At 37.8% G+C, this 23,021-nt stretch overlaps 2 protein-coding genes and 1 pseudogene across 11 annotated transcripts; all 3 read right to left on the bottom strand.

Moving 5' to 3' along the window:
* Positions 1–377: 377 nt before the first annotated feature.
* Positions 378–8,214, bottom strand: LOC148929255 (uncharacterized; annotated as a pseudogene). The gene is made up of 6 exons (XR_016128898.1): positions 7,596–8,214; positions 7,123–7,203; positions 6,913–7,052; positions 6,587–6,832; positions 1,353–1,862; positions 378–1,276 (listed from the first exon to the last, which is right to left on the bottom strand). The product of XR_016128898.1 is annotated as an uncharacterized LOC148929255 (transcript).
* A 4,217-nt stretch (positions 8,215–12,431) lies between these two features.
* LOC148929254 (B3 domain-containing protein REM21-like) lies at positions 12,432–13,740 on the bottom strand. Its single transcript, XM_089057544.1, has 4 exons — positions 13,489–13,740; positions 13,277–13,411; positions 12,896–13,041; positions 12,432–12,814 (listed from the first exon to the last, which is right to left on the bottom strand). Exons 1-4 carry the CDS (start codon positions 13,601–13,603, stop codon positions 12,566–12,568), a joined length of 645 nt encoding a protein of 214 aa, XP_088913670.1. The 5' UTR covers positions 13,604–13,740; the 3' UTR covers positions 12,432–12,565.
* Positions 13,741–13,770: 30 nt separating this feature from the next.
* On the bottom strand, positions 13,771–15,935 carry LOC125196584 (uncharacterized). Of its 9 annotated transcripts, none has more exons than XM_089057546.1 (6): positions 15,554–15,935; positions 15,149–15,260; positions 14,910–15,052; positions 14,690–14,820; positions 14,217–14,357; positions 13,771–13,872 (listed from the first exon to the last, which is right to left on the bottom strand). In XM_089057546.1, the coding sequence occupies exons 1-4, from the start codon at positions 15,602–15,604 to the stop codon at positions 14,746–14,748; spliced, it is 381 nt and encodes a 126-aa protein (XP_088913672.1). In that variant the 5' UTR covers positions 15,605–15,935; the 3' UTR covers positions 13,771–13,872; positions 14,217–14,357; positions 14,690–14,745. The 9 variants fall into 9 exon arrangements, with proteins under 9 accessions (XP_088913672.1, XP_047951121.2, XP_088913675.1 ...); XM_048095164.2 differs by having other exon boundaries at positions 14,217–14,354; XM_089057549.1 differs by having other exon boundaries at positions 14,217–14,260.
* Between the last annotated feature and the right edge of the window lie 7,086 nt (positions 15,936–23,021).

Raw genomic sequence — 23,021 nt, 5'->3', positions numbered from 1 at the left:
CGGTTAATAACCGCGGGTTTTTCGCCGGTTCCGGTTCATCCGGGCTGGTTCCGGTTCGGGTCCGGTTTGCTTTTTTTTTTTTTTTTTTTAAATCTTATAGTTATTACTTCTAAATTCTATAGTACAATCCAAAGAGAAATTGATAAAGAATTGCAATTTTATTGATTTGAAACTTTGAATGTAAATTTCTACAATACAATTACAAGTTACAACTTACAAGTTACAAAATACAACAATACAATTACAAGTTACAAGTTACAACTTACAAAATACAACAATACAAGTATACAACTATACACTTGAATTTAAAATATAGATACAAAATTACAATTTGAAAAAAATATATTAAAAGTAAAGTTGAAACAAGTAGAAAAAAAAAGAAAAAAAAGGAAAAGGACTTGAGCTCAACTTAAATTTAAATTTTGAAATTCAAATTTTGAAAATGGTCGGAACCGCCGATTTTTTGTCAGAAACCGGCGGTTTTCTGACGGAACCGCCGGTTTCTGACCGAAAACCGGCGGTTTCCGACACCTTTTCAGGTCTACGCTGCAACCCTACGACCTACGCCTGCAATCCTACCCCCGAACCGTCGGAAACCGGCGGTTTTGTGTCAGAAACCGCCGGTTTTCCGGCACGAACCGCCGGTTTCTGACCGAAAACTGGCGGTTAACCGTCCTTTTCCGACCCTACCCCTGCAACCCTACGAACCTACCAGCGATGACCATTTATTTCCGGTTAACCGGCGAACCGGCGGTTAACCGCCGGTTACGGTTTCGAATTTTGTTGAACCGTAACCGAACCGTATGTCGAACCGTAACCGGATTTCAAACCGGAACCGTCGTCCGGTTCTGGTTCCGGTTCCGAACCGCTAGTTCAAAACCGGCGGTTAACCGGTGGGCCGGTTTGGTTTGGCCATGTCTGTCAACACACAATCTTACTGCAATGTCCTAATATTTCCATAAAAAAAAACACTAAAAATTTGTACAAAATTTTGTCCTTTCTTTCACCATCCTTACCTATGTTGCAATGAAAATACACTTATCTTGATGTGCATATCCCCTACGCCGCTGCCATTGCCGATGAACTCGCAAATGAGCTTGTCACCTGTTTTCAACATATTCGTTCGATAGACGGCTTTCCAACCTCCATTATAGTTCACTCTACCATCCATCCAGGATCTGCGCTTTGTCTCAAACGTCCTCCCTTTCGGATCCACGAGCAACAAAGTCTCCGGGAGTTGGATCTTGTGGTCTCTGATCACATCTATTGGGAAGTGCTGTCACGACAACATAAAGAAAACATGTATAAGGAGACATATAAATTGACATATCGCATCGATTAGATCAACTTACCATCTCATTTGCTCTGTTTTCCCTCACATCCACCACAAAGTAAGGGTTCAAGGGCGGCTGACGAAGCAGAGGCGGGGCGGTCAGCGGCTTCACTCGCCGAGGCTGACGGCGTAGGCGCGAGAGATGGAGGGAGAAAGGCGATGCCTTTCCTCCGGAGAGGAAAGGCAGCGATGGTCGAGCAACGACGGAGGCAGCCGACGCGGTTCGCCGGCGTCGGTGTGACTGCCTCGCGAAGGCGGAGGCAGCGGCGAGCTGCAGATGACGGCGATGGAGAACACGTCGGAAGGAGCCGGGAGAGGGCTGGAGCTCCGACGGGCGCGAATCACCAGAGGACGCCGGAGGAAGATAGAAAGGCGACTCCTTTCCCCTGTCGGCGACTTCGCTGGCGAAGAACGAAACGACGGAGGAGCGTATGGCATCGATCAGATGTCGTGAACCGTCCTCGAAGCAGATGCTGCTCCGGCAGCAGGGACAAATGGCAGCGTGGGCGTCGGCGACGCCGTAGCTGGCCTAGCGCCGGCGAAATGACTGTGATGGCGCTGTGCTGTCGCAGAGATGGACGGAGACGGAGGGTACCGGCGACCCCGTGACGCCGAGGAGCTGGAGCCGGCGGTTGACTGTGCGACGGTGGCAGCTGCACTTTGTTGCCGCCGAGAGAAATGTGAGAGATAAAGCCGCCGTTCCATCCTCAATTTAGGGATTTAGAAATTTGGGGATTTTGAGAAATGAGGGAGAGAGTAGAGACCGATGGAGAGGGGAAGAAGATGTTTGGGCCATTCTCTTAATTTAATACTTGGGCCAACTATTAAATTGTTTTGGGCCTCTTAAAAAAATAAAAGTGGGTAAGGTTTTAAATAGAGAAATGGGCTGATTCTTTTAATGATCTAAGAAGTTGGGCTAATAATTAAAATAAAGTAGGAGTTGGGCCTTAGCCTAATTAAATCATAGGCTCTCCTATGTTGTTCGATTGAATAATTTGATGTTAAGTAATGGTACGATAATTACTTTTGCGTGATGAATATAAACCTCAGTTTAGCGCTTGGATAAATTACATAGAAGTTATACTCTCAAGGTTAAACGAATAATGTCTTAAGCCTCCACAATAAATTATATCTCCCGATCTAATTAATGTTTCAAAGGATCCTAGGATTTTCCTAGAAAAATAGTAAAATGATCACGCACTTAGAATGCATTCACGTTTAAGCTTAATTGACTTCTTAAAGTCTAATTAAAGTATTACTCTATTTTCTAAAGGGGCGTCTTCGCACGTCGTTTAAGACCAAGTCAAAGATTTTCCCGAAAAGACTTAAGCTATCGAGGTGGGCATTTCTTTCAAAATGTGAACTTGCCTTTTAGCATGATTATGTGAAAATTGTGCTATTTATGTTTTGTCATGCCATTCTATGTTTTATGGATTACCTATCTGCTTGGCTATGCCAATTATGTTTAATCGAATTCGGGTCCCAGTGGGGAAGTAAAGCCTACTCGGACTAGTGTACACATATGGGGATCGTGAGCTAGCTTTTAAGTTGGCCGGTCCAGTGACAGTCATGGAATGTGGCCACATTCCCGATTCACATACGTTTCAGATATGGTATATATGTTATGTGATTGCGAAATCAACTTTACGAACAAAAGAAATTTTAGTGACTCGGGCCCTTTAAGTTAAAACTCCGTGTTCACTCAACTGGCTGACAAAACTTTTTACGAAAATTATGTTTCGGCAATGTGCCCACTGAGTATATCAAATACCCAGCCCTGCATGTTTCATTTCTAATGTGCAGGTTGAACGTGTACGAGGAGGCGAAGGTGTTGTTGGGAAATGATCATTAATAACTAGTTAGGTAGCCCAAAGTAGTATGTCTTCATACATACTATTTTGTCTTGGACTCTTCCGCTGCAGTAGAACTATGTTCTAGGAATGTATGAATTCAGTCTTGACACTGACTTTCGTTTGACTATGTACCCATTTGCCTTCGAAACTATTTCCTCGAGTTGAATTGTTTCTTTTATGCTTAATTCATGAGTGATGAGTTTATATTAGTCGCGAAATAGCTACGCTCACTAGCACTAGGGGGTTGTGGTCGTGACACCAAGTCTGGCTCGATGACGATAAAAGTTGAACTTTAGAAAGCCTATGACCGTTATAAATGGAAATTTATATAATATTCCTTGTTGATTTGTGGATAGCCCAACATCTAGTGAACTTGACTGTGTTATGCTGAATGGGAGTGGTCCAAGTGTACGTAATTTGATTATTCATAAGAAGGCTATCATGCTTAAATATTATAGGAAAAGTATAAAATGAAACAACTTTATTGGCTTATATATTGTGGGAAAATTTAAAAATGAACATAATTTTACATTGTTGACAACAATTAATAGGAAAGGCAGCACGTTTTGTGGTGTTCCTTGAATAAGGTTTGACACCATGTGTATAATGGGCCGCATATATCACTACGGTTATTCAAGCTGAGCATTAGGAAATCTAAGATGGATTGCATGTGAGCATCATATTGATATCCATCATTAGTGTTGGATATTTTTGGTGTAATTGGGTTAACTTGGTTGATCTGTATTATCGTAATGATACATCATATAAGTATGGAAGTGCGGAGTGCACGCTTATTTGAATTCATTATGATGGACGGGGTCCGGGAGCAGCGCCCCTGGGTAGCAGGGTCCAAGGGGCGGCAGCCCCTGGCTGGGGTCGAAAAATGTAATTTCTGACGAAGTTGCTGCGGGGTCCAAGGGGCAGAGCCCAGGTCAGCTTGGAAATTTTTTATTTCCAACGAAGTTGCAGTGTAAGAAATTCATCCGAAAATGTAATTTCTGAAAGTCAAAGGACTAATTTGCAATTTCGAAAACCTTTTGAAAATTAGTTATTTTCGGTTTTTTCTCTCCAACAGATGCACTGGTTCATCTTCTTCAAAATATGATCGATTCTTTTGGTTCTATATACTTCTTGAACATCAACATATAGAAGTTCTAAATTCGCTGAATTGTATCCGATCAAATATTTTGGTAGAACCACCGAAATTGATTTGATCTGAAAGTGATTTATCACAACTTTCAGATTATCCGTTTTTCGTTCAATATTCTAAATCTCCTTAACAAAGATCAAATCAATCTGAAAATGTCGAACAAGGAAATGGTGAATGAAGGAACGAAAGGTTTCGCGTAGTTGGATAAATTTGCTGGACAGGATTTCAGACGCTGTCAAAAGAAGATGCATTTCATGCTGATGAATCTCAAGGTCGTGTACGTTCTGAGTACTCTCATGCCCGAGGCTGTTGAAAATGAAACTCTGGAATAGACGAGGAGGCGGATGAAGTGGGAGAACGATGACTACATATGTCGTGGTCACATCTTAAACGGTATGTCTGATTCTCTATTTGATGTGTATCAAAATTTTGAGTCTGTAAGGAATTGTGGGATTCCCTTGAAGCCAAATATATGGCAGAAGATGCATCTAGCAAGAAATTTCTTGTTGGTAACTTTATTAACTATGACATAGTTGATACGAGGCCTGTCATGGAACAATACAACGAATTGTTGAGGATATTGGGACAGTTTTCCCAATATGATATGAAAATGGATGAATCCATTTCTGTCTCTAGTATTATTGATAAACTGTCACCTTCTTGGAAGGATTTTAAAAATAATCTGAAACACAATAAGGAGGAGTTGAACTTGGTCGAACTTGGAAGTGATTTCCAAATTGAACAGTCCATACGTGATACGAAAAATGGTTATGTTGGTAATGCTAGAAACATGGTTGGTTCTTCTGTGAACATGGTGGAAGAGGGTGAATCCTCAAAGGCTGGTAAAGAGAAACGTAAGTTTCAAGGGAAACGGAAGTTTAAAGGCAATAACAGTAAGGATGGGAATAAGAAGCCTAAACTGACTTGCTGGAAGTGTGGCAAATTCGGGCACTTCAAGAAGGATTGTAAATCTGGAAAGGGTGGAGGAAAAGGGAAATACGAGGCTGGTTCAAGTGGATCCAAGGATCCTGAAAAGCAATCAAGTTCGTTTTCTGTACCTAATGATCATTCTGTTGAGAATTATTATGCATCAATAATCTCTGAAGCATTTTATATGCAGGATGATGATCTTTCATGGTGGATTGATTCGGGTGCAACATGTCATGTATGCAAGGATCGTCAATGGTTCAAGGATTTTAAACAAATTGAAGATGGATCTTCTTTGAAGATGGGCAATGTTGCAACTGAACCAATCAAAGAAATAGGATCTGTTAGCCTAGTATTTACTTCTGGAAATTCCTTAGTATTAGAAAATGTTGTATATGTACCTGGTATTCATAAGAATTTAGTTTCTGGCATTGTGTTAAATAATTGTGGTTATAAACAAGTGTTAGAAAGTGACAAATACATTCTTTCAAGGCATGGTACTTTTATTGGATTTGGTTATCTATGTGGTATGTTTAGGTTGAATCTAGATGTTTCTTTTATTAATAATTCTGTTTGCATGACTTCTCATTTTTTTAGTAATCATGCTAGTAAATCAGAATTATGGCATGCTAGACTTGGATATGTACATTACAAGAGATTGAAAGAGATGTTGAAAATAAGTTTAATACCAGCATTTGAGTTTAACAATGAAAAGTGTAAAACTTTCATGTTAACTAAAATAACTAGACAATCTTTCAATAACAATGTCAATAAAGTTACTAAGGTATTAGAACTTATACATAGTGATTTATGTGATTTTCATTCAACTTCATCACTTGGTAATAAAAAGTATGTAGTTACTTCTATTGATGATGCTACTAGATTTTGTTGTGTCTATTTATGCCATTCAAAAGATGAAGCTCTTGATAAATTTAAAATCTTTAAAGAAAGTGTAGAGCTTCATCATGGCGTGAAGATTAAAGTTCTTCGCACTGATAGGGGAGGTGAGTATTATGATCCAGCATATTTTGAATCTACTGATATAATACATCAGACGACTGCTCCATATACACCACAACAAAATGGTGTAGCTGAAAGAAAGAATAGAACAAAGAATAGAACGTTGAAAGAAGGAACCATTATATTTTAGTTTGAAATTTATTAATTGGAATAACTATCGACTGAAACAACAAATCAACAAATCATACATCCTAAAACCATATCCCAACAATAATCTCAAATACATAAAAAAAACCTCTGAAACTATAGGAATGTGAACTCCCCAATACTAATCTAATCCACCCCATTCAAGCATTGCTCCTATTTTGGGGGAAAGAAGCTTACTCTGATGCATAAATCATCAGCGTTATACAAGAATTCACAAATGCACGAGTCTTTCTCTTCCACCTCGTTCACTTCACAAAGGCTTTTCCAGCCTTTGGTGTAGAACGTCCTCCCGTCCTTCCACATCATGCGCTTGGCAGAAAACTGCCTTCCTTTTGGGTCGAGGAGCGTCACATTCTCAGGGAGTTTCAGATTGAAGCTTTTGATCACATCCTTTGGTATATACTATCATTGTAGTAGCAATATGTTGGTCAAAAATTGTAGATTCTATCAAAATACTAAACAAATGTGTTGTGTATGCTTACTAATTGAGTAAATCCTCTGTTTCTTCCTTTTTCGGTCACGAAATAAGGATTCGGGGATGGTGTAATGAACCCGGCATTGACGAGCTCTAAACCGTACCAATCGTAGGTTCTTCTGATACGTTTGCTAGAACTGGCCGTACCTGAGTTGGGCAGAAGGATCAATAAAGCAACTAGCCACGTAAACTGAACAAAACAATTTATTGAACTTACCATCCCTCGCTAGCTCCAATGGAGCATCGTCTCTTGTATCCTCATCTACGGTGTGAGCATCTCGGTGATTCGCTTCTTTAACTGTAGAGAGACAATTGTCATCATCAGTGCATCTAAAACTCATTGGTAGCAGGTTCAGACTGGAAGGCTGACTAAAGAAGGGTCAATAAACCAAGAGCAATAATACTACAAAATCTGCAGATAACAGAGTTAAATGCACCAAATATCACAAATATGTACTCCAAATTGCTAATTTGACACGGTTTTAAACTTCACAAATTTAAAATCACATTTCGGACGAAGTTAAACACAGGTTTCGGATGTGGCTGACTTTGTTTTACATTTGAACACATTCATGACATTTGAACAGATTCATGTGCAACGATCGTCATTATCGTCTTGTTCGACTAGAAGGTTCAGATTGATGGACAGACAGAGAATCTGAAGAAAAGAAACCAATTAAGAAACTTTACCATAATTATCATGTGTGTGTCCTTCACCGATAGGAGCATTATCAGTATGATTTACAACGCCATCATCTGATTCTATCTTTATACTCGGCTGCTCTTCAATATTCTTGGTAATCCGACCCCCAACGCCTTCTGTCATGCAACCATTGCCTCCATGGATTTTGAAGTCAAGTAAACCATGAGAGAAACACTCATAGATAAACATATCCCCTCCTTTTATCTTATTATCAGCAGCTAATTTTTCCCAACCATCTTTAAAGTACCAATCACCGCCATTGATTTCCACTTTCACTTCCCACAAATTGTTGTAACGGTCTTGAAGTGACCAATTCTTTGGCCAGTTTCCTGGAAGAGATTGAATAAACCTTGGAGGGATTTTCTGTATGCATAAAAATCAGCAACCAAGTTGATTAATATTATTCCAAATTATATCTAACTATTGATATAATTTTCCGGGCACGTAAAACTTGAAGAATGCTGGACGATTCACCATTTTTCGCACCGAGAAATTGAACTTTAGTGCTCCACAAAGACGAATACAGTCAAATTTGATGAAATTAGAAATGAAAACTGTTGAAATCAATAGAAATGAGAAGAAATCAGTCAAATGAACAGAACTGATATGAAATTAGGTGTTGACCGAACTCACAACTAAAAGAAATATGCGACACAATGCAATACATTGGAGTTCAAAAAAATTATACAATTCATCAATATTGAATAAAACAAACGAAACGAATAGATTAGTGTAAATTACGAAAAAATGAAGCAACAAAAAAAGAGCGCACAAAACACCGAAATTAATATAAATGACATAAAGCAAAAGAAAAACAGAAGGAATTAGCACATACCTTTGGTAATGAACGATGTGTGTAGCCCCACGCGTCGCCCTCAATGATTGACCAGTTCACCAAATTATAGCAAAGTCAAAAACACCCTTAAAATAAGGACTATTTTAGTTGTACGATGGAAAAAATAAAAGGAAACTTAAAACCCTTTTATAGGTGAAAAAAAAGAAGTATTTCGGGTAAGAGTTTGATGTGGGATAAAGACTATCAACTAAATACTCGGCGTGGGAAAAAATAAAGGAAGACTTTTAAAAAATATTGTATTTTCCACTATGAAATTCGACATTAAAGATGTGACTATTTTTGATAATAGTTAGATTTCCACTTAGAATACGCAATAACTACCAAAGATAACATGCATTTGTTGGGTATCGATGGTACTACAAAATCGATTACGCAAAAGGAAATTTATTATACTCCACAATGGTGTACGAAACACCAAATACAACGGTTTACAAAAGACCACATTACAAAACTTTTGAGGAAACAACCCAAAACACACTCTTAGATGACACACCTAACTAGATACCCGAGGACACACCAATAGCTCGACGAGGACACACCTCAAAATAGAACACTCTCGCACTCACTTATTTTCAGTTCATCACTCTCTCTTGCATTGTTACAAAGAGGCCTAATGCTTATTTATAGGAATTCAATGTTAGCGAGCACACAAAAAAACGGACGTTTGGTAGTATTGGTACCCAATTACCTATTCTAGATTAATCTATGCTAAGTCGGTTAACATGAGCTAGATAGTTCGAGTTATACATATTCTAGCCCATTCTAATTATTTTAATATTGCAAAATATTTATTTCTCTAACAATTATGTTGCCTAATATCTTGTCTTTCCCGGCTCCTCTAGAGTCAGTGGAGACATCTTTGATAAGCATTTTGTAAGACGATCTCCTCCGATGACACTGACCGTTCCACTTGTATTCTGTGCAACTAGAATCTCCTTTTTCATAGAATCTACTATGACTCTCTTTACTTTTAAAATTAGAGAGCTTGTACATGTTATGTAGTATCAACCTCATTCGACCTATGGTTTATGTAGCATACTCGTGCAATCTGATTAGAGTGGGAATTTCCTAATATCCTTGACATCCATCTATCTATGTCCCAATGTTGATGCATCATGTATGTGAACCTCTACACATAACCCCATAATCACCATATCTCCACTTAACTACATTTAGACATGTAGCTGTTACCTGAGTGAATAAGCATATGGACACATAGTTAAAATGTAATACTACTATTTATTACGTAGTTATATTTTGTGAAAATGAATGAGAGTTGTATGCTTTTCAACAACTTCTATGCTTCATCATTGTTTCACTTTGGGGCAGATGCTACATGAGTTGATGCTCACTCCCTCGAAGCTCATACCTATTCGCATAAATGGCATTATCCATTTAATTTTCATAACCTACATCAAATAATTAAACCACGAGGCAGTGGGAACATATCTAAGGTTGCATATGGATTCAAGATTTGGATATTAACATAAAACGATCATAGAAAATCAAGAATAAAATAATCTTCCATTTATGCTTTTACCAACCATTTACTGGCATTTTCCAGAACAAATTTCACTAGAATCTCCAAAAAAAAACAAAGAATCAAATAGCAATAATGAATTATACATGACTGAAACTAATTGCAACAAACTAATGGCAACACAACACAAACGTCAACAGAAGATAAAATACAAATTGTTATAATCAAAAGATTGAATCAATAAAATGGATAATAATGTGATATTCCACATTTTCGTTTTCAAAGTTGATTATGTCAAACAAACTCGCAAGATAGTGAAGAGAAAAGTTAAATCTTGATGAAACAGATAAAAGAAAAGCTCAATCAAAATTACAAAAGGGAAAAAGGGGAATTTATTTTCATCTTAGATTCAAAGAGGTTTCGACGTATTGTTGTGAAATTCGGAAGACACTGGATATAATGTTTTTAGGCAACAATAGAATAATGGACATTAGGAAGACGGTACAATGATTAATTTCATTATTTTTTAAATCAACAATTCGAATATTGAATCAATTTGGATTTTTTTAGGCAACAATAGAATAATGGACATTAGGAATATTAATTTAGATTAATTTGATATAATAAATTATGAATTGATTTAAATCAATAATTAACTAATTGAATAATTAAATATATAATGGTTAATTATATAATCAAATCAAATCAAATCGTAATAAAACTTTTATAAATTATGAATCAGTGCTAATTAATTAACTAATTAAAGAAATAAAACGGAAAAATTAATTATCTAGATAAATCATAAATCATACTAGTATATTATTAAATCTTTTGCAACCATCATCTATTAATAAACATAAACAATTCTCAAATTCTCAAAATAAATAGGCAATCAACACTTGGAAACTATTAATTCTACAATCTATAAATAATAAATCAAGACCCCAAAATTACCTCCTCCTCATCATTATCATCATTTCTTCCCCAAAAAAAAATAGAAAAAATTAAATCTTGATCATTTTTCCAACGACAAGAGAAATATAGAAGATGGAGAGAGGGGTGCAGAGAGAGCAGGCCCTGTGAGACTAGAGGTGCCCAAGGTTTATGGTTCGAACAGTTAACGCGAAACCGTAATTGTGAGATTTTATCCGAACTGAAACCGTCGATTTGGTTAGGTTCAGGTTCAAGAATTTTGAACTGAAACCATTCCTAAACCCTAAACCCTGAACACCCTCGCGTTTCGGTTCCGGTTCAACATTTTCCTAAACCAGAACCGGCGGTTGAAACCATAACCACCGATTCCAGAACCGTGGTCACCTCGATCAGTGAGACTAAAATAGTCATTGGGGTATGGATGCGATTCATTGTCTCGGATTAAAAGGTAAAAATATAGTACAAGGGCAGGCAGGCTTGAACTCGGGCTAAATCTGATTTACATCTTGGAAACCTAACGGCTGATAAAACTTGAGTTTAGGGTTTATCCGGCCAACCGAACGGGCACAAAGAGAATTCAATCCACAAAGTCAATTTCAATTTTGATTATAATCAAATACTCCCTCCGTCCCATTGAAGATGACCCACTTTCTTTTTTGGTTTGTCCCAACCAAGATGACTCATTACTAAAAATGAAAACACATTTCTCTCTACTTTATTCCTTCTCTTTTACTTTACTCTTTATACTCCACACACAAAATAAAGTTGCATAAATTCTCGTGCCGTCCAAGGAAGAGGTCATCTTCCTTGGGACGGAGGGAGTATGTTTTCAAAATGACATGCTTACAAGCCTATTTATAGGCTAGAATGATCTATTGAGAGTCTTACTTCATTAACACAATGTAAAACTCATTAAAAATACTCATGATATGATAGGAGCTCAACCAACAAGGCCAACACGACGAGCAACACATCCACCCGACGTCCAACGAGCCAGTAAACGAAGGAACCGGCACCAACACGAAACCGAGGAAGTTGGTGATAGACAATGAAAGGTGAGTGTGAAGCATATCATAAAGAGACATTGGTACTTATGTCGATTTTCTAGCAAATTGGTCGATTGGGATGCCGCTAGAAGTGCATATGTTGGACTATCCTAGAGACTTAGAGACTTAATGAACGTTCTTCTACTAGAAGAGCGGGATTGAAAGAGGATTTCAAGATGCACACTACCCTCATTTTCAATATACACCACAATTTTCAAATTAGTTTAACTGTTGCACAAATAGAATTTCAAATTCAACTGAGGCAATTTAAAAGTTTGATTTGAATTTGCAGTAATGTTCAAAAATCGGGATTTAATGTGCAGTTATCTCTTATTAATACTAATGGTTATTATCTATTAAGATGCATTTACTATATAATGATAAAATCACCAATTCAGTAATTAGTCTATCCAATATTGATAATTGAAATTATAAAACAAAATAAAATATTTCAAATATTTTTTTGTGTCTCATTTAGTGCAAGCGACTGGAAACCAAACCATTAGACTTGGTGCTAAAATCGTACTACCATTTTATTGTTTGGGAAAACTATTGATTGAAACAACAAATCATATCCCTAAAATCATATACAAATGTGAACTCCTCAATACAAATCTAATCCACTCCATTCAAGCATTGCTGCTATTTTGGGGGAAAGAAGCTTACACTGATGCATAGATCATCAGCGTTATACAAGAACTCGCAAATGCACAAGTCTTCGTCTTCCACCTTGTTCACTACACAAAGGCTTTTCCAGCCTCCGATGTAGAACATCCTCTGGTCCGCCCACATCTTGCGTTTGGCAGGAAACTGCCTTCCTTTTGGGTCGATGAGCGTCACATTCTCAGGGAGTTTCAGGTTGAAGCTTTTGATCACTTCCACAGGTATATACTATCATTGAAGTAGCAACATATTGGTCAATAAACGGCAGATTCTATCAAAATACTATACAAATGTGTCGTGTATGCTTACTAGTTCATAAACTCTTCCTCTTCGTTTTTTGGTCACGAAATAAGCATTTGGGGATGGTGGAATGAACCCTGTTTTCATGAGCTCTGCACCGTACCAGTCGCGGCGACGAGTTGTTTTGGTTTTACATTTGCAAGAACTGGCCGCACCTGATTGGGCAGAGGGATTACAAATATGTATTCCAAAGTGAAAATTTGACACAGTTTTTAAACTTCACAAACTTAACATCACATTTTGAATGAAATTAAACACGGGTTCAGATATGGCTGACTTTGTTTCACATTTGAACACATTTATGGCAGTTGGCACGGTATATACTTTTGCGTAAAAAATATTGGAAATACTATAAGATCTCAAGAAAATAAAAAATATGGACAGCTTTACCATCCGTGACTCGCTCCCCTTGAATCTGATCATCCTTTGCATTCTCTTCTTCGGGCGGGGGTACAGGGGGTACCTGTACCTGCACAGGTGGCACAGGCAGCGGCATAGGCGGGGATCCATGATCGCCATTATCGTCTGATTCGAATAGAAGGTTTAGATTGATATGGAAAGACAGAAAATCTGAAGAAAATAAATCAACTAAGAAACTTTACCATAATTCTCATTTGTGTGTCCTTCACCGATAGGAACATAATCAGATTTATCAGTATGATTTACAACGCCATCATTTGGTTCTATCTTTACACTCGGCTGCTCTTCAATATTCATATTAATCTGACCCCAGCACCTTCTGTCATGCAACCATTGCCTCCATGAATTTTGAAGTCAAGTAAACCATGAGAGAAATACTCATAGATAAACATATCCCCTCCTTTTATCTTATTATCTTCAGCAAGTTTTGCCCAACCATCTTTAAAGTACCAATCACCGCCATTCATTTCCACTTTCACTTCCCACAAATTGTTGTAACGGTCTCGAAGTCACCAATTCTTTGGCCAGTTTCCTGGAAGAGATTGAATAAACCTTGGAGGGATTTTCTGTATGCATAAAAATCACCAGACAAGTTGATTAATATTATTCCATACAAACACTTGATACATCAAAATCCGTACAGAAAGGAAAATACATACAAAGTAAACTATTTCCATTGTGTCAACCAAAAACGCCATGCTAAACCTCTATGAGTTTTAATAAACTCTCAACACGGAAAGGCCACACAATACAGAAACAGACAAAATGAAAACAACAAATATAACAACAAAAACACCATCTAATAGCAAAACGCAGTAAACATATACTCTATACGTATATATACATTAATTTTTTAAAGTGAAAAAGGTAAATCGAGACTAGAGAACTAAATTAATAGAAAAAAAAGTACCTGATTTTCTTCACCAAGCCAAGGCACGTAAAACTTGAAGAATGCTGGCCGATTCATCATTTTTCGCACCGAGAAATTGAACTTTAGTGCTCCACAAAGACGAGTACAGTCAAATTTGATAAAATTAAAAACTAAAAACTGCTAAAATCAAGAGAAACGAGAAGAAATCAGTTGAAATCAACAGAACTAAGAAGAAATAAGCTATTGCTTGTACTCACAACTGAAATCCCAGCTAGTTTTATAGTGTTACTATGTTGCATTGCCGTTGAAATAGTGGCAAATTACATTAAATGCTATTTTCCAAAATTTATGTGAGTTTTCCACTAAATTCAACTTGGCAAATTATATTAAATGCTATTTTCCCAAATTAGTTCTTTATCTTTTATTCCTATTCCCAAAGCTTTTTAAACACCGATTTTAATTTATGCCACCAAAATTCAAATAATTTAAAATTAATAAGATGAGTTTGTCACCTATTTTCAGAATATCCGCTCGGTAGTTGGCTTTCCACCATCCACAATAGTTCACTCTACCATCCTTCCACGATGTGCGCTTCGTCTCGAGAAGTTTGATCTTGTGGGTTGATCACATATGTCAAGAAGTACTGTCACAACAGCCAAAAACATAAAAATAAAGAAAAAATGTATAAGGCGATATATAAATTGTCGTATCGCATTGATTAGATCTACTTACCATCTCATTCACTTTCCTTTCCCCCACATCCACCAAGAAGTAAGGGTTCAAGGGCGGTTGCATACCCCCAGGTTTGAAAATCTCCTCAGCGTAGAAATCGTGCTTCTTCCTCCTCTTTCCACACTTGCTAGTACCGGCCTCCCCTAATAGTGCAATCACAAACAACATATGCACAACGAGTCACATAACTAAATCTCATCATTGTAGGAAACTGTAAGGAAATACAAAGTAGAACTCACCATCCACCACCTTCTCCACGTCCCGTTGTTTAGGAGGCTTCTCATCAATGTCATCACCAGCCTCAACATCCCCTGTCTTTACTTCCACTTTTACGACCAGCCATTTCGTGGTCTTAACATTATAGTAATTGTTGGAATACGCAATATATATAGTGTTACATTATAGTAAATTCCCCCCTTCCTCTAAACCAAATATCTAGGTCCCCAATAAAATGGATTACACCATCTCAAGTATAGTACTGAAGTAAAATCTAACAACAATTGGTTCACACACAACCATCCAATTTACAAAATCAAGATCATTTGATAGAAAAAAAATCTAACAATGCAAACTAACAAAAAAATTATGCAATTCAGTAATATTGAATAAAACAAAAGGTAAAACAGAAGGAATGAGAACATTACATTTGGTACTGAACATCTCTGAATGATGTGTGTAGCCCTACGTGTCGCCATCTCCGACGGACCACTTCACCAAATTATAGCAAAGCCAAAAACAGCCTTAAATAAGGACTATTTTAGTTGGAAGATGGAAAACAAAGGAAACTTATAACCCTTTTATAGGTGAGAAAAGAGATGTATTTCGGATCAGAGTTCGATGTGGGATAAAGACTATAGGTGAGAAAAAATAAGTATCTCGGGTAAGCGTTCGATTTGAGATAATGACTATCAACTAAAAACACGATATGGGATAAAAAAGGAAGACTTCTAAAAGAGATTGCATCTTCTACCATGAAATTCAACATAAAAAATGTGACTATTCTCCGTAATAGTTAGATTTCCACTTAGAATACACAATAACTACCAAAGATAACATGCATTTGTTGGGTATCAATGGTACTCCAAAACTGATTACACAAAAGGAATTTTTTTATACTCTCAACAATGGTGTACATATCACCAAATACACGACATGACGACGACGGTGTACAACACCAACACAAAACCACACTACAATAATTTGGAGGACACATCCCAAAACACACTCTTGGAGGACACACCTCACTAAATACCCGAGGACACACTTCCCAATAGAACATTCAGACACTCTCACTTATCTTCAATTCTTCACTCTCTCTTGCATTGCTATAAAGAAGCATAAGGCCTATTTATAGGGTTTCAACATCAGTGAGCACACAAAACAACCGAAATATTTTGGTAACTAGATTTCAACCTATTCTAGATTTATCTATGCTTAGTCGGTTGAGCTAGATACTTCTAGTTATACATATTCGAGCTCTAATTATTTTAATGGAGCATTGCAAAATATCTATTCCTCTAATAATTATGTTGCCTAACATCTTGTCTTTCTAGGTTCCTCTAGAAGTTGGTGGAGACATTTTCAACGGCATTTTGTAAGACAATCTCTTCCAACGACACTGGGCTAACACCATTCCCCTTATATTCTGTGCAACTAGAGTCACATTTTTTCATAGAATTTATTGTGACTTTCTCTTTAATTTTGAAATTAGCAACCTTGTAGTACATGATATGTAGTATCAACCTCATTCAACCTATGGTTTTTTTGCCCAAGCATACTTGTGCAATCTGATTAGAATTGGACTTTCCTAATATCCTTGACATCTATCTATCTATATCCCAAGGTTGATGCATCATGTATGTGATGATGTGAACCTGTACACATAACCCCATAATCACCATTTCTCCAGTAAACTATATTTACACATGTAGCTCTTACATCCACACACAACGAAGACCTCTTTGTGTCCTCACTGTTACCTAAATGAATACACATATGGAAGTTGGATCATATCTAAGGTTGCATATGAATTCAAGGAGTTGGATATTAACATAAAAGGTCAGCAGAAAATCAAGAATTAAATAATCAGCCATTTATGCTTTTACCACCCAATACATTTTCTGGAACATATTTTACAAGAATCTTCAAAAAAAACAAACAATGAAATAGCAATAATGAATTAAACATAACTGAACTAATTGCAACCAAACTAAATAACAACACAACACAAAAAGCAGAAAACATAAGCTAAAATACAAATTGTTATATACAAAAGAATGAATTAATAAAATGGATAATACCAAACTCTCTGGGCTGATTTTGGTACTCGAGTAATAATGTGATATTCAACATTTTCGTTTTCCTTTAATTGATATCGATTATGTTAAACAAACATGCAAGACAATGAAGAGTAAAGTTAAATCTTGATGAAAGCAACAACTCAATCAAAATTACAAAAGGGAAAAAAGGTGAGTTTATTTCGTATTGGCGATAATCCATGAAGAGAGATCATTTCCCCAGTAAATCGGGATTTTAATCTTATATTCGAATAGGTTTCAACGTTTTGACAACAATGTGGACACACTTTTTTTCTCCATTCATCCGGGTCTTTTTCCTCTTTCTATTTAATACTTTTCTCTAATTATTTTTCCAGATACAACGGATAATAAAGTTTAATAAAAAATTAAATATAAAATTAGTAATAGATCTGATAAAGATCCATGTATTTTATGATCCATTTTCCAAGGATTACCCATTTATGATGCTTGATCTAACTATTTTTGTGATGCTATTTTCAATTTATCAACACAAGACAAAAGATAATAGATGATCCGACCAACAAAAATTGAATCTAAACAAAAAATGATGGTAGATTAGGAATGAAAAGCATGTGTATAAAGATGAGATAAAAGAGTTATGACCATAGGACCTTGACCAAACGGATGAAAACAACCCTAGGCAACTTTCAATAGCTCTATCACCCCTTGGATCCACTACTCAATGGATACACCCCATTGATGCATACCTCTACTTGAATCAATCTATGAAATTGAAACAAGCAACCTTCAAGGAAGGACTTGGATACATTCCTCAAAGAAGAAAAACTCACAAAGGAGATATCTTAATCACAATCTTAATCTAGAATGAAAAATGACATCAAAAGATATTTATACTAAGGGTCCAAAATGTGGAAAAGGCCCACAAAATCTAAGTTTCGGGTGATTCACCCGGTCGGGTGAATTGCAGGGTGCAAAACACCCGCCCGGGTGTTCTCTCTGGACTCGCTCGCCAGTTCTGCGCGACTTCTGTAAAACCGCTTTAACTCACTCATTCGGACTCTGATTGAGATGTGTGACAGGTCCAAAGAGTGCAGTGCAGGTTTGTGCTGTGTGTGATATCACTCGATCTAATAGGTCCAGAGGATTCGACTAGACTTCAGAAGCTAGAAAACCATGAGACTTATCAGAAATGGGTCGTTGGGTGCACTCTGTCCCTTCAAAAACCTCAACCCACTATACTACAACTAGCACAGGGAAGTAAAGGATCGATCCCACGAGGAAGCAGGTGTCACGGAACTGTAATTGAGGATGTTTTGGGAAAGGGTTGGCTGCTGCCACGCAATTTTTGTGGGTCGAGAACTTAAACTACTGGGGCTGAGAGATAAGCGAAACTTTACTCTACCTATTGGGTCTAATAGATCAGGAGAACTTTACTCTACCTACTGGACCTAAGAAACGAAAGCGTACGGAACATACATGACTCAGAGAAAGTGAGATATTTTAAAGTTCTAAGACAGCTGGGGTGAACTTAACTAGACAGACTTTCCTAATTTGGACAGGCAAGCATAAAGTGAAAAAGCAAGACAAGTTCCTTAAACTAACAGGGTCTGGAAAAGCATGTAGAAAAGTAAAAGAGACAAAGTAGATCGTACTGACAGGTCTAGCAGATTTGCAGAAAAAGTAAAGTACATGCAGAAAAGTACTGACATAAAGCAGATCTGGTTCTAACTACCACCAACTTCATCTTCTTCGGGAACCAAACGAGAATAGCAGAGAAAACAGGGTATTAAACACCATGAAAACAGAGCAACCTTAAATCTAAACTTAAAACGAGACTTAAAACGAGAAATTAAAGCCTAAACTAACAGATCTACGCTACTGGACCTAAAGGATGCAGAAACAGAAAGTAAATAGCCATAATCATGCATAACGTAAACATCAAGCATCAAATATGCGAAACTCCAACTCCGAAACACCAAGATTCAACAAATCCAAACACCTTCATATGCAAATTCCCAACCTCCAACAACAAACACAGATCTCAGCTCCAAACATCCAACAACAAACAAAAACGAGAGCTAAAAACTAGAGATGAACATAAACTCAGAGATATTCAACCAAAAGCAAACATAAACTGCCATAATAACTTGAAATAGGTCTGAATCCAGTAGATCAAAGCAAGAAACTAGAGTTGCGAAACTTAAAACCAACAAGGTACTAAACGAAAGCAAATAAAATTGTTTCTTCGCCTCCACGAGGCGGTGTTACACAGCAAAATAGCAACGATGATGATGAGAACCACGGTGGCCAGAATCCTCCATGTCCAAGTGCGCAGCAGTCGAAATGAGAAACTTGAAGTGTGGAACTAAAGCATGGAACGAAAGCTAGAGCTAAGAAAGTGCAGAAGTGGCTGTTGACGGACTCTTTTCGTTCTTCAAGGTTGAGCTCTTTATATATGTGAGGCTCTGATCCCTAGGGTATCCCTGCGGTGATTTTACGCCCTTGCCCTTGAGTAAGACTCTTTAAGATAATTTGCTCTCGCTCCATTCTGCTCCTGTCGCCAACTTTTGATTCTCCCAGGTCTGAACGACGACTTCTGACTTTTGCTTCAATTTCATCTCTTTTGCATCTGCCAGGTCAGGTAACAACAACTCCTGGGTCCGACAGATTTACTACGCACCTGAACTTAATAACGCACATTAGCGCCCCAAATGCACAGAATTTTAACCCTAAACCGATGCATGAAACGAGCCTTATCAATGTGCAAGATACCCACGTGAAGCTGTTTCCAAGACGAAGACTATGGTGGTAGTTTCATAGCTTTCGGATATCATCTCGATAGGACAGTTTCTGGTTGAATCCAGCTGTAGTTGAAATCCTTGACGCACGGCTTCCATGATAATATCATCCTCCCCTTCTTGGAAAGGATTTTTGTCCTCAAATCCAAGCCTTCTCTATCCCTCACGTCCTCGGGAGACCCTCTAGATTTATTGAATCCTTGGCACGTCTTCACTCTCTTCCTTGGACCCCAATCAGTCCATGGCTCACGTCGAGGTGACGACACTTGATGTCTAGCACTCATGGTCATATCATTCTCCCCTTCTTGGAAAGGATTTGCCCTCAAATCCGGATTCCGCACACCTATGAAATGGAAAAAGAGCAAATCAAATATCAAAATATGATGAAAAGGATTAAGACCACTAACGGCTCTTAGAGACAATACTACACCAAAAACATTGTATGGACCTCCAAATTCATGTTCCCTCAAGCTCAAGGCCAAGTCACAATAAATATGAGAACAAAAATTAATGAATCCTTTCATGTCCGAAGGACACCCATAAGGAATCAAGACAAACTCGTCAAGATACCCTTCATACCAAAACTCAAACAATCTCACAATATAGGTACAAGATGTGAGTGCAAATAAACATAGGCATTCCTTCACAATGTAGTCTCAAACAAAGCCATTAGATATAAAGTTCTTCACAAATAGACCATAAAACATCCCAACTCCATTGAATGGTTTGATGGACATGCAATAAAAGCAATCAACATGCCAAAACACACATGCCCCAAGCACCTTGTTTCTGTTTGGCTCGATCATTCCCCTGCAAATGATGCCCAAATTATTGAACATCTTGACATAAGATTTGGCATTCTCATCAAGACTAGGCATATACAAGAAAGGGTCCTTATATGGTGCAAAATGGAAAGTTATCAAGAGAGGTCTAAGCACAAAAATTTTATTCTCACGCTCATGCAACGAACAATCATTTTCAATCATTAACACACCACTCTTCCACAAATTGACAAACTCTTGGTCAAAATATAGAGGAGGTTCATCACAACACACATCAAGTTTGCAAGAAGGATTATCATTCAATAAACAAAGTTCATCATAGTGGATTGCACTCACTTGCTTCAACAATTTCAAAAAGTGGTCAAAAGCAAATGCACAATGTATCCATAAATCTTTATGCTCCAAATGTATAATAAGCACAACATCATGCATATGTAACTTGTGTAAAGTCATAGTACGCATCATAAGATTTTTATCAAAATAGGCCTTACACAATTCCTCCAACAATATAAAAACAAGACCACAATTATGGGAACAATGCAATTTTATGCCCATATTCACAACATCATCCTCAAGAGACATATGAGTGGAAAAATCCTTCACAAATCAGCCGTAGAACACTCCTATCCCATTGAAGGGTTTAACCACCTTGAAATGAAAACATAGCAAACACCAAGTTCTAAAGTCATTGTCCATTTTACTCCTCTTGGTCCTACTATTCTCATCCACATACTCATGAAGCTCAAAATTACTAGCAAAAGAAAGATTAGGCATCTTAGCATGGGAAGAAGTCATTCCAACATTTAAGGTAGAATTCACAAGAGAAAATTCATATCTATCAATGCTTGGATTTATCAAGAAAGGATCAACATATGATGCCAAGATAGATTTAGCATTCAAAGATTCAAGCTCATGAGACCACGTTTTACACAAGTCATCAATAACAAATCTATCAATACAAAGGGACTTCTCTAGTGTAATCATATGCAAGGGAGCATCACAAGGAGACAAGGATAGTGCACTTGAACCTTGGGCAAGGAGTTCATCCACTTGCTCTTGTTCCTCTTGGTCCTTCTCCGGGGGCATAGTCTCCAAGCCATGTGCAATTTGGTGCTTCACTTCCATGTCTTCAATTAAATTTCCTACACATTCATCAACACAAAAAGACATAGAAGAAATGTTAGTGAGTAAGGGCTTATTTTCCTCACCAAGGGCAAGAGGCAAAGGATCATTTGGTGCCCACCCAAGGTAGGCCTTAGAATCTAACAAGCACCCTTTACTCAATTGTGCTTGTGGTTTTTCTCTCATTTGATATTTTTCTTTTCTCTTACCCCCACCACTCTCTCTTGACTTTTGCACCTCACACTCTTGTCTTTTATCACGCTTTCTTGGCTTTTTAGACTCACTTTCACTCTCAAGCCTTTTCTCTCTCTCGTTCTTTTTCCCTACTAAATTGATTTAAGCTCATCGAAGAGGAGACATTTCCATATTCTCACATAAGCCTCTTTATTTATATGGAAAGAAGAAGATGTAGTCAAACGACTTGATGAGTTACCTCTTTGGTTCGTATCAACACCACCATATAGTAGGTAGGCCTCAATCGAGCTCTATATGAGACTTCTTCTTCAATTGGCCTCTCAAACCCCTTATGGCTAACATGATCTCTCACCCTCCTAGAATGCCACTCTCCATGAGACTTTGGAACTCGTTCCCCACGACTTCCCCTATCAAGTCCATCTTCATGGTACCTTGATTCATAGTCACCTCTATCATCACCATAGAGCGCAGCTCTCCCTTGTTGATTGCCCATCCCTAATCTACCATAGCCTCCATTCTCATCCCGATTTACCATATTCCCTCCTTCAATTTCCCCACAAGACTCCACCCCTCCATGTTGGTTTCCTACCCCAAAACGACCATACTCCTCATTTCCTCCTCCAAACCGCCTATTGGCTCCATTACCCCTCGACACCACATGTTCTATGTCGGAAGCTTTGAGATGTACATGGTCACTTTTAGGAGTGACGGATCTTGATGCACGAACCTCCTTTAAGGCTCCAAGCAATGTGTTTTGATTGGATTTCCATCGGGTCTCGAACTCCTTCCTCCGGGCATCCCATTCTCTCATCTCTTATTTGAGATCACGACTAAAATCTTCCATCATTTGGGACATCATGCTCACTAGATCCCCTTCGGGTTTGGAACTACCTGAGCTCGCGCCCTTCTCGACTTCCTCCTCGTGGATGTCCCCCA

Source organism: Salvia hispanica, chromosome 4 (assembly GCF_029641045.1).
Source record: "Salvia hispanica isolate PSC_SH4W2 chromosome 4, Shi_PSC_v1, whole genome shotgun sequence".
In the NCBI taxonomy this organism is placed as follows: Eukaryota; Viridiplantae; Streptophyta; class Magnoliopsida; order Lamiales; family Lamiaceae; genus Salvia; species Salvia hispanica.
This window is presented reverse-complemented; position numbering and strand designations above follow the sequence as displayed.